Source organism: Melopsittacus undulatus, chromosome 5, assembly GCF_012275295.1.
Source record: "Melopsittacus undulatus isolate bMelUnd1 chromosome 5, bMelUnd1.mat.Z, whole genome shotgun sequence".
Taxonomy (NCBI): Eukaryota; Metazoa; Chordata; class Aves; order Psittaciformes; family Psittaculidae; genus Melopsittacus; species Melopsittacus undulatus.
This window is the reverse complement of record NC_047531.1, coordinates 32,960,655-32,972,738: the sequence shown is the minus strand read 5'-3', so window position 1 is coordinate 32,972,738 and position 12,084 is coordinate 32,960,655. Positions and strand designations below refer to the sequence as shown.

The following is a 12,084-nucleotide window of genomic DNA, read 5'->3' as shown; positions in this document are numbered from 1 at the left end:
TGGTATAAATGCATAAAGCATAAAGGATTTACATATTAAATCATAATGGTTTATTGAGAACAATTAATAACTAGCCAGACAAACATCAACCTTTAATAGCATTTCTATTTTATTCATGTATGCTGATCTAAGTAATATTTTCAAATCATTTTGTATTACATTGAATTTATGCACAATAAAGAAGGAAGAGACTGTATAATATCTGAACCAAGATTAAGAACTGTCCAAAGGCCTAATATAATACAGAATGTTGTTTTAAACACATGCAAAATATGATTTATCAAAAACTATGCATATATATTGATCCTTTTTTGGGGAAATTTAATTAAATAGTAATGAAAACCCAGAACTTTTTATTTTTCTCTTGTTAAAAATTTTCTGATTATTTATAAAACCATTTAGATTATGTTTACTTTAACAACTAAATACAGAAGATAATGCACAGCACCGTTTTTCATTTTAAATTCTGTGTCATTGAACAGTTGTGTTCACTCGCTACTATAGCAACAACTGACCTTATTTAAGGTTTGCAATTTTTGGTGGTTTTGATGAAACAAATATTGTCTTTCTCTGAATTCAAAATTTATCTTGCTTATTAAAGCATAAAATTAAAACTTTCATCACAGTCTAATTAAAGACACGTTGTTTTGTCACCGGTGACCAACATAGATAAAAATCTGTATGTTGTATATTGGAAATATTAAACACCTAGAAGCTGATTCTGATACAAATGGAGTGAAACCTGTCAATTCACCCAATCAGTAGTAGGCATAAGTATGTGTATTTGCAAAAGAGATTTCAATGAAATGGTATTACACACAAAAGTGTGTCTAGCACAGTAGGTTTTATACAGTTTAAATCTGTTCCAAGTATAAGTACATTAGTTTTACAGAATCATTGCAGAAAGAACATTCTGGCTAACTTTCCACACATAAAGGTTCATACTGCAATATCGGGGGATGGAATTAAAAATAAGAACACTTGCAATATTTCTGCGTAGAATTATAAAGAGTATAGATTTCTTCATATCTTCTTTGTTTTGGGACAATACTGATTTTATAAAGGACTCTCTATTTTCTTATAAGTAGCTCTAGATTATTTCCAAAATATTTTTAACAATGTTCAGAAGTTTGGAAATTAACGGAGATTGGTTTTGAGGGCTGGTTTAGGATTTTGTGGGTTTTTTGGGGTTGGTTTGATTTTTTTTTTCCCTCAGCTTACTGCAAAGTAACAAATTTGACTCATTTCTTTCATCAAACATTTTAGAGATGTGTGAAATCTGCAGTGTGTCAATCAGTTGCCAGAAGGAAGGAAAAGGCTATAGCACTGATCAGTGGGTTTCTTCTGGTATTTAATACCAGGGTTTTGACAGAAACAGAACCTTCTCACTTTGCTATATCACTTACACCTAAATTATGCCTGAGTTCAATGTCTCAAGTCTCACCTGTAACTTTGCTTTAGCTGCATGGCCAATTGGTGACCACTATGCATGTTTGCTATGCACAATGAACATTATTGCCTATGCCCACCGCTGGATCAGAACATTTGACATGTCCTTGGTTTTCAAAGCCTATCATCTCCGTCGTGAAGAAACAGATTGGTTTGACAAGCCCAGGGAGTCTCGTTTGGAGAATGGACATCCCCTTGACAGAAGGCTACCAGAGAAGTTGTCCCACTCTCGACCACCAAGTCAACACCAAGATCAAATAAGCTGTCAAGTAAGCCGTGCCTTTTCTTTTATGAAAGTTTGACAATTTAATCATGCTATACAAGTGTAGGGACTACAGTTTTAATCAAATTCCACCTGCATTCAACTGAAGTGCTGTTGAACTGTATATGTCATCAGTACTTGATTGTAAAATTAGAGTCTACAATTTGCCTACAATTCAGTATTAATTTTGCAGGTTGTCCTTTGATTTTTGAAACATAACTGAAAACAGTAAATCTGCTAACCAGAACTATCTATACATTCAGTATTCCTATTAAAAAAAAAAAAAAAACAAAACAGTGTAACAGTCCCATTTTACCTTATCAGCTTTATCCCATCCAAATTCAAACACTTCTTTTAGTAGTTTAAGGAAAAGGGTTGTTTTATCTTGCTGACACTCATTCCCACTTTTAGATGATCACTATAATCCCAGCATTCTCTGATCTGTTATTGAATAAATCAACAGGACTTTATCAATCTAATAATTAGAATGTTTCATTTATTACAGTAAGAACCAAAAATACCATATTATTCTTTTCAAGATTGCTGACTTTGAAGTCTAAGTCACTTTAGCATACCATGACATATCCTCTTTGTTTTAATGAAGCTTATATATTTCAGATCTTTAAGGTCTTCACTTGATTGTTGCAGTTATCATTTTACACTCTCTTTTCCATGAAATGCAATGGATACAAGAGAAGGTATTACATAGCCTCTTTGCGGTACTTAATAGCTTATATTGCTTGTGTTAATTCCTCAGATAACATAGAAACAGGAATATCATGTTGTCATGCCACCTTAAAACTTTTTTGCTAGTGAGAATTTTTAATGACATTTGGCAATAGAATGTAGGTTTTATGAAGTAAGGATGTGGATTTTATGAAGTAAACACTCAAATATCTTGCAATACAAGATGTCATTTGTTTTTGTTTTCCCCTCTTTTCCTATCTCCAGTTTAGCATTATATAGAGATTTGCACAGCCTAGGCTGCACTGAGTCTATTTCTTGTTAAGAAAGAGGGTTTTACAAATTTTACAAGTATCTATTCAAATAATTCCCTCTATAAAACAATATTATTGAAGGATAAAGATCATTTTAGAGTCTTCACAGCTTTTAATGTCACTGGCAATAGATAAAAGCTGTTTATCTGAGCACTTAAATCCTGATAAGAAACTTGCATTATTCTGACCATACACATATTTGGCCACTGCAGTGTCATGGGGTAAAATTAAAAATTTCCCTTGAAAATCTTTTTTTTTTTTTTCCCCAAAATGGTTGCTGTTATCCTGAGCTCTGTGATATGGGGGGGCTTGGTAAAACTTATGTAACTGTCACAGCTTCAGAGCTTTTTGCCTGGGAAGCAGTAACTAATTCTGTGTAGTACCATGTAAAGTCTCTACAGAAGAAAATTATTGTGGAAGGAGAAGTTTTACAACAGTTCCATCCTCATCTGTTTCCATCCAGGTTAGCTACTGTCATTCAACCACTGGTATAACGTGTCTGCAGAAGGGAGAAATGCCAGATCTCACCAACTCTGCATCACCTGCTTTGTCAAAATGTTATTCAGAGCTTGTGTATATTAAATACCTTCAGTAAACATATTTTTGAGATAACTTAAAAAAATAAACCCAACTATTACCAGATGGATCCAGAAACTGAATTACTTTAAGACAAGAGAAAGAAAAAAGGATCAGGGCTGTTTCAGAAAGTTTCATTAGCTCCATACTAAATACTGAAAGTAAAACACTTAGCAATAGAAGCAAGTAAATCAATATTAATGTCTCTATTTTTTACCACTCATGTTAAAGCTCTCAAGAAAAACTATTTTCAGGCCAATGAGTGTGCTGAGGTAAACTCTTCTTGAAGGCTTTTTCAACCCTGCCTCTTCTGTAACATAAAAGTTACTGAATCCACTGTCCCGTGTCTTCTGCCTGTATCCACAACTCAGTTCTGCAGAGAACTGTGGTGTCCAAGTATAATGTAGTGGCTGGATTCTACATCCAGACCATCTGAGCAGGTCCACCTTATTCCAGAGCTTTCTCTGTCAAGAGACTTTCCTGAAATCAGTTAGGAGGACAGTTTCCTAGGTAGCATAACAATTAAGCCATTGCTACTCCTCTAATATCCCATACTAAGCATAAACCAGTCACAAAAGGAAGTATTTGCATCAGTAGTACTAATCTGCTTCTAATGTATAGATCCATGTTTCCAAACATGGAAACATGTTTACTGGCTGTAAATTTGCCATTTGTATTTTATCATTTGTAAAAAATGTATTTTGCTAACCACTAAGACATTTGTATTCCAGAAGGTTTTGTTTTACATGTGTGGTATATCAATTTTCTTACTACATGAAATCAGAACTGCTTATCCCAGAGAGCTTGTACAACTACAGGTAATAAATAAAGCACAGCCCTGTACTTTTGGAGCAAGAATGCAATGGAGAGACAAGCCTGAACTTCCAGGTTTTATATAACCTAATGGATTATGTGCACATACTGTATTATCCATATTAAAATATATTTGTTTCTATAGCAACTTTTGTGGAGCTACACAGTATTCTTAAATCACATTAAATTGCAGTGCAGTTTAGTATCTTAATAGCTGTTTCCCAATATAGCAATACTGAACTGCTTGCCTAAGGAGGTTAAATATGGTTTAAACCTAATCAATATGTAATCTATTGCAGATTTATCACTGATTCCCTGTTGACCTCAACAGTTTGCTTAGTCACTGCCAGTTGACCAGCACCTTTTTTAGATCTCCAATCAGAAAAGCTTTTTGTTTTTTTTTATCTTCTGTGAAAATCATTTTATATCTTGAACTAAACTGACTGTTTCTAACAGGTTGGAAGGAGCAGTAGGAGGAGGTGCCAGGGGAGTAAGACATCATTGCAAGGAGATGGACAGTGAGAGTATATTAACAGGAGATAAGTAGCTTCACTGTGAGGGGGTTTAAATACAGAACTTCCAGTGATCACAAGTGGGTCTTTTTAATGAATAATAAAACCCCAGACTCATCATAATACCATTGTATTGTCAACAGTTCACTTTGGCAACAGTTTCCTAATAACAAAAAGAAGGCAATAGCTCTAAAGATGCAACCTTTTGAATGTTAATCCCTATTTCTAAAGGCCTTCAAAAATAAATGCTTGTTTTGGTTCATGGGTCAGTATCATTCCCTTGAAATTTAATCCGTGCCTTTCTGAGGGCACTTCAATATAAAAGATTATGAAAAAATGGATCATGAGGTGAGCAATGGGGCTAAAGTGAGAAAACACTGTTTAGGATAGAGAGCCAGAAGGCTACCTGCAAACTTTTGTTTCACATTCTTTAAATCCATCCCTCTTAGTTTTGACTGCATTCCAGCTACCAAGGAGATTTCATTCCTATTTGTAGTATACTGGTTTCTCTCTTTGAGCTTGGTGGGAGAAGGCATCTTCTGATTCAGATTCTGTAGAAATATGATGAGAAATAGGACATTTCCAAATTTAGTATAAATTATAAAATACCTTATCTGATAAGATTAGACGCCCCCTCACTGTAATTCAAGACAGAATTTAGTAGGCCATTTCTCATACTTTGTCACTCAGTAATGTTGTTCTCACTGCATACCAGAATGACTTCTAAATCAAAAGTCAAGAGTTCTGTACTAACCAAATTGCAGAAGCAAAGGCCACTGTGAAACTGATTAATGAGCAGGAACATTGTATTTGTTAAGCTTTTCTTTAATGCTTTTTCAAAATGTCTGACTCGTCAGGGATCTGTCAGGTAAGATAACTTTCTACCTTTAGGATTCCTAGAGAACTTGACATTCATGCTCTGCACAGAGGAGATGATGGAGTGATTCAAAGGGGCAAGATTAACTTAGCTATGGAAATTCTTGGTGCCCTCTTCCACAGGTCTTGTACTCTCATACAAGTACCTGTGATGCTCAGAAATTAAATAAGTAATGTGTAACCCATCATCTTGACATCTTGCTCCTGGATACCTAACTCAGGTAAATTTTCCCTTGAGGACTGTATTTCCTAAAGGACTACAACCAGGAGCAGCTGCTGAGATTTACCTTATCAGGCCCTGTATAATATGTTGATGGAAGAGGAGGTGCAGCACCGTTTAAAACCAGAAATTACAGTGGCTTTGATGACCTGATCCAAAGACCATTTAATATGTTATAGTTGTTACTGTAGACTTTCCCCAGAATACTAAAATGCTCTTTATGCATTATTTCTTAAATACAGGACTAAAGAAATTTATTCTTCTTAATTGTCCTCCTTACCTTATAAGGTTTCCTTATATGAGTCTTCCACAGAGTTTCCTTTTCAGACAAAATATGTAAAGACAATGAAGAGAAACTAAAGTGCAAGTTTAAACTGTTTTTCTGTAACAGTGTTAGAAAACCTCAGCACATTTATTTGCCCTTCATTCCAACTTTTGGAGGGGCTTTGAGCTAACTCATAACATGAAACACATGACCAGAGTTTAAATTCCTGGAGGAAAAAATTTATACTCCTTTAACTCACTGGGATGAAACTGCCAAAGGCCTATTGAGTAACCAGCTGAATAATAAGATAGAAGGGCCTCTTGGCAAATATCCAGGAGAAATCAGCTTTAGTGAAAGGTAAATGTGAACAATTGGAAACACAAAATATTTTTAGTTCTAAAGGTTTTCAAACTACTAAACTATCCAGAAAAAAAGGTAACTATTCTTCTTTGCATTATCTGTTTACAGCAACCATGTTTTTTCCATTTTTTCTGCCACTTTTAGACACATAGCATCCTGAAGGTAAACACCTTATGAAATGTTCAGTTTAAGTACTGATTCCCACTAACAACAAAAAATAGAATGCTACCCTGAATACTAATAAATTTTAATGCTTTTATTCATACCTATCCTAATCACCAAGATTTAGACTTACCATAAAATTATGGAAGTTAAAGTAATGAGGAAATAATAGACTAAAGTAGGAGACAGTCTATATTTTCTGAAATATTTGTCAGCAATCATGTACAATATAGCGTTGAATATTCTCGGATTATTACTTATGCCAAAACCAAATCTTGCTAAATACAGATGAGATACAGCAATTAAAAACAATGTGAAGTTTATGACCTGCAGCGTTCTTCAGTTAAATTGAACTGCTCTCACCAAAACAGATCTGAGCTAAGGATCTATTCAAATGTGTTCATGTGCTTCTCTTCAGTTACATAATTTTGTATTTCTTTTTATTTAATTAAAAATAAAATTTGATGTATTCTTCCAGATATTTTACAATTGTGTGTGAGCTACATGTGACAAATACATTATTTTTGTTGTTAAATTATACTCGCTGAGTTTCTGATAATGTCATTAGAAACATGACAGTGTCCGTATGCATTAATAAGCGTGGAAGTCTCATGGCACTTCATACCCTTCTGGCAATATTTGACCCAGTGTTCTGGCAAAATTCAGTGATAACTCCTGAAGTCTGCCTTATCTCATGTTCTGATTTATTCTGGAGTACACATCCACTATCAAATCCATGATCTCTTTAATGTCTAAGATTAATTACAGTCAATACTGCTCTCTGTGTGTTACGCAAGGATTTCAGCCTTCTAGATACAATGTCATCCATTGAATAAGAAGATGAATTACCACAATAGATGTATAAACTCTTCTGCTCACTGTAGGATTAAGCTAAACGAGTCACTTGACTTCCCTCCTTCCCTTTCCATCACTTCTGTGTGCTATCCACTAGCATCATAAACACTCCAGGGCAAAAACTGGGTTTGAAGTGCTTAGTTCAGGAGGAGCTTAATCTCTTTAAGTGCTACTTAAATATAAATAGTAGTAATAAACTCTTGGCATGAACTGCTGATACACTCAGACAGCTACATTACCATGCTGATATTATTGTCCCACTGGCTCCTTGAATTTGGCTCCCCACCATGGTCCTTCCCGTGCCATTGTCACAGGGCAGTTAGGATCATCCCAGCTGGAAACATGGCTCTTCAGTGCATGTTGTGGAGTTGCATTGCTTTCAGCTTTCACACTTTCCAGTATCAGCCCAAGTAAATGTTGTACATTTTCATATAAAATGTAATCCTGAAAGTTTTAGGTTGGGTCTTTCAAAAAGCTTTTGAAATTTCATAACAGGAGGTACATTGGCATATGTGGGTTTGCTGGAAGTAAAGCAGTGACTTATGGCTGTGTACACATTCAAACACCATTTTGCTTAGGCTTGTATGAATAGGATTTTATAATGATTACAGAAGTTATGTTTAAATTCATTCTTCTCTTGCACATTGCTTGAGCAAAGGATTAATGTTAAGATGAGCTACAGAAGACAGTGGCAGCCTTCTAGTTATTAGGAAGTAAAAATCAGAACTAAAGCCATATTCAAAATGCAGCTAACATTCATTACCCTGCCAGAAGGATTTTGCAATCTGACAAGCATCTTGAAACTGGGGGGAGTGTTTGAATTGTTAAGTTGTAGTATTTACCTGGGTGAAATAAGTTTGTTTGCTTGTTTCTGTTTCAACTGTCTAAAAATATTGATACAATTGATGTTGGTTTATCTTTTTATGACATACACATTTGTGTTCCTCAGATAAATGGGAAACCCCTGCAGTACATTTTCCCTCATGCAAGGCTCAAACTACTGAGAGACCCAAAGGATCACACAGTTTCAGGTAAAAAACAACAACACTCTATGAGACATAATAATTGACTTGATTAGCATGAATCATGCAAAAGATTTCCAGTATTAAAAATAGTTCCTGTGCAATATCAGCAGGAAATTCACTGGTCATTTCAGATCTTGCTGGTTGGTTATAATAGGAAGCAGCAGTGCGGAAAAAAAGGTCACAACATCTGTTCAATATACGTAAGCTATACAGACATGAAAAACAGAGCGAAAATCTGTTGTGTTATGCATATGAACAGTCTCTGTTGCTTTTTACATAACTTGATATTCTCTGTATGAGAAGTTTCTGTAAAACAAGTTTGTGTAGGTGTTCAACATGCACAGAATGGACAATTTTATTCCTTCTGTACTGGAACTTCGCTACAGAGTGGGGGTAGAAGAACAATCGGATCACTTTTTTTCTGTGCTATCTTCACATGGAGACATTTATCACAGGACTTCAGATTTATTCTCTTATCCCTAATGCTAACAAAAACGTTTGTGTAAGTCTGAGCCTTCTTGCAAAGAGATGAAAGCAGCAAAGGTTATATTCATTCACCTCCCAGACTCTGAGCAGGGACACAGTGTGATGTTTTCATGTATCACACTGGAAAAGGCTGCCAGTTCCAAGGTCTAGCACAGGTAAGGTCTGTCTGCCTAAGCTTTTGGAGTTTCATTCTCACATCTAATACTGATAAGGAACTCAGAGGATTTTTAATATGCTGTTTGTCTTCTGTCAGAGATGCATGCTTTGTCCTGAAGCTGTCAGGCTTTCTCTTAACTCACTTAAAAAATTCTAAGAGTTTGTTTCAGACTGTTCCTGCCCAGAAGTAATTACCACCTGCCAGCTCTGTTATTCCCTAGAGCACTAACGAGAAAGTGGCACAAGCTTACTTGAATTGCTAAATACTGATTTCACAGGGTTTCTGGCAGTAAAATCTTCTATCTCCAGTATCTGCTTCATGTTTAGGGTGTTAAATAAATGTTCTCTGTATATTACGAGGTATTTTCTTGCTAGTCAGCCTAACACCCACTGATGATTCCAAGATACAGAAAGACCTCTCCTCCCATCCATCAAAGCCTAAGAGCAGCCACTGGGCCCACTGCTGTGTGAGCCTCCACTGCTCCAGGGCCCTTGCAGTTCAGAGGAGCTTCTTGGCATCCCAGTGTCGATCCTTGCCCTGCAGGACAATGAGTAATGCTGTGATCCAAGCTGCTCTTTTACTCAAGATCAATTGGAAAAACAACCACACAACTGTGTGTAGCTCAAGATTTATTTTACTGAAGGCCTTCTCTTCTATGTAAAATTATTTACCTTTACACAATGTGAAATGCCTGTTCCAAATTCCCCACCAGCTCTTTGCTGGCAACCACAGCAGCATAGTGTGCGTCAGGGTAAATGCCTTGTAAGCAATGTCTGGAAAACCAAGGCGTATATCTTCTCATTAACTAATGCCCTACACAACATGCCATTACATAGGATCAAGTATTTACTCAGGATCCTGCTAAGGTTGCATAATCCACACTGAGATTGCTCACTGCTGTAGCTATGTTATGTTCTACCTAAATTCTAATTGGAGTAAACGAGCTTGGCTATTTGTCTACAAGCTGCGATCATACTTTCGCTTTTTAGTCCAGAGCACTCTTGCATACCTGCACAGATGTACTTCAGTATGATGCACATACAGATTTTTCTAGAAATATGAAAAAGCTTATATGCAGATTGCACAGAAAAAAGACAAAGCTGCATAGGGTACCAACAAGGAGTATCTGAACCAGAAGGAATTGTACTTTTCACTCTTGATTTTGTTCCTCCATTCCTCCCCCTTCTCAGTGTCTGAAGGATTAAAGTACCATAAATTCTCTTTAACTGTGCAGTGCTTTCTAATTAGCCTTCAGCTTTCCAAATGGCCTTTCCCAGTACCAAACACGTTTTTTTTTCACTTTTTTAAAAATTGACTTTTGATTTAACATTATGTGCAAACTAATAGCAAGTATCTTTGCTTATTAACCAGAGGCAGACTTAGAAATCTATTATGCAGCAAAAGTTACTTAAAATATAGGTAGATGAAACAATATATACTCATACCACCATAGCAACCTACTACAAGATTATTGGACATTCATCTAGATGCCATGGTTGGTTGTTAGCCTGGCTGGTCTCTTTCTCATCCTTTGTTTCTTTGTTTCTTCCCTTCCTCTGCTTTTTCCCTCTCCCTCTCTTCCTTATCAAGAGTACCAAAATGAAATATTCAGTAATTTTAATTGTTTGACTTATATTTGCTGCATGGGCACAGGAAGAGTGTATGTTAAAAAACTCAGCCACCCTCAATAAGACACATGGGGAATCATACCTCTGAGAGAACAGCCGGTCACTGCCTGGGAGACAATGGGAGTCTCTGTTGCAACAATCCTTTCAGTTGCATCTTGTATCAGACAAGACTCCTGAGCTGTTGTGCTGCTGGAGTCTTATCATCTGGGCTGTGGCCCTGGGGGACCACAACAGCATATGCATCATCAATTGTTTCTGATTATCTTACAGTAGGTCAAAACATCCTCTGTCTTAGCTATGCACAGAAGCCTGTCTTATGTGATCATTTCTGCACATGCAAGAACAGTTTCTACCCATTATTTAAATGACCTATGCGCAGTTTGGTCATTTCAGCACCAGGCGCTGCCTGGGGAGATGCCTGAGATTGACAGGCTCTCCTCTCAGGGAATTGCTGAACACATCTTACATATACAAATAGTGTACCTTAACTGGTGTGTGCACAGCATGAGCTACATGGGGATATCTCCCAGACTGTCCACAGCTCCCACTAACTCCTGTAACTGTTGATCAGCTTCCTTGCTAGGAAGCTAGCCAGTGGTTCAGAACATCAACGCACTTCACTGGGGAATCCTGTGCCAGGTGTAACTATAGGGCAAGGTTGAATTTCATCCCAATATCACCATTATAATTTGAATTCCATAGATCTCATCACATATTTACCATAGTGGAGTCTACTGCCTGATTATGGTTCCAGAAACTGTCACATTATGAATATCAGTTATAAGAGCAGTCCCAAATAATTTAAAATTCAGGCTGTATCACTACATATTATGTGCACATGCATTCTGTTTATTTGCTTTCTTGATTAATGAAAACTGTCTCTGAGGTACAGATGCCTTTGATGCCTCTTACATAATCTGGCATAATTTTGCACACAAAAACATTTACTGCAAATTTTATCATGTGAATGAGGTGTTTAAAAAACGAGGAACCAGGCCAAAATTTTGATGGCAAGCAAACAGCTCTGAATAAAAAAATAGATGGGTACTTACTAGCTGGCCTCTCTCTTGAGGGTTGTTGTTTCTTTAGCATATGCCATCATCTGAACTCTCAGCTCTTCTAATCAAGGTATGCAATGTCCCTGTCCCAGGCAATAGTGATAGATTGCCAAGGATTTTCTCTGCAAAGATTCACTGATAATTTTCAATTATTATTGTTTTTAAAGAACTGGCATCATGATTATTTTGAGATGCCAAAGCAATGATGGCAGTGATCAATGAATGATAATATAGCAGTATTTAATGCTCCAGAAACTCACTGTTTGTTTTCACTGAGAATCCCATGTTCCTTTTGGATCATGTAGAGTAGCAGCATAAGCACAGTTTTATACTGCCAGTAATTTTTCTTCTGTTTTTTAACATGCCATCATAGTTTTATTTG

General features: G+C 36.4%; 1 protein-coding gene across 1 annotated transcript in view; it reads left to right on the top strand.

Annotated features, from left to right (window-relative positions):
* PCLO (piccolo presynaptic cytomatrix protein) overlaps positions 1 to 12,084 on the top strand; it is a 352,993-nt gene that overhangs the window by 211,621 nt on the left and 129,288 nt on the right. Inside the window, exons 8-9 of the mRNA XM_031048314.2 lie at positions 1,570 to 1,718; positions 8,298 to 8,379. Of these exons, the coding sequence (XP_030904174.2) occupies positions 1,570 to 1,718; positions 8,298 to 8,379 (231 nt within the window). The remainder of the gene's footprint in view (positions 1 to 1,569; positions 1,719 to 8,297; positions 8,380 to 12,084) is intronic.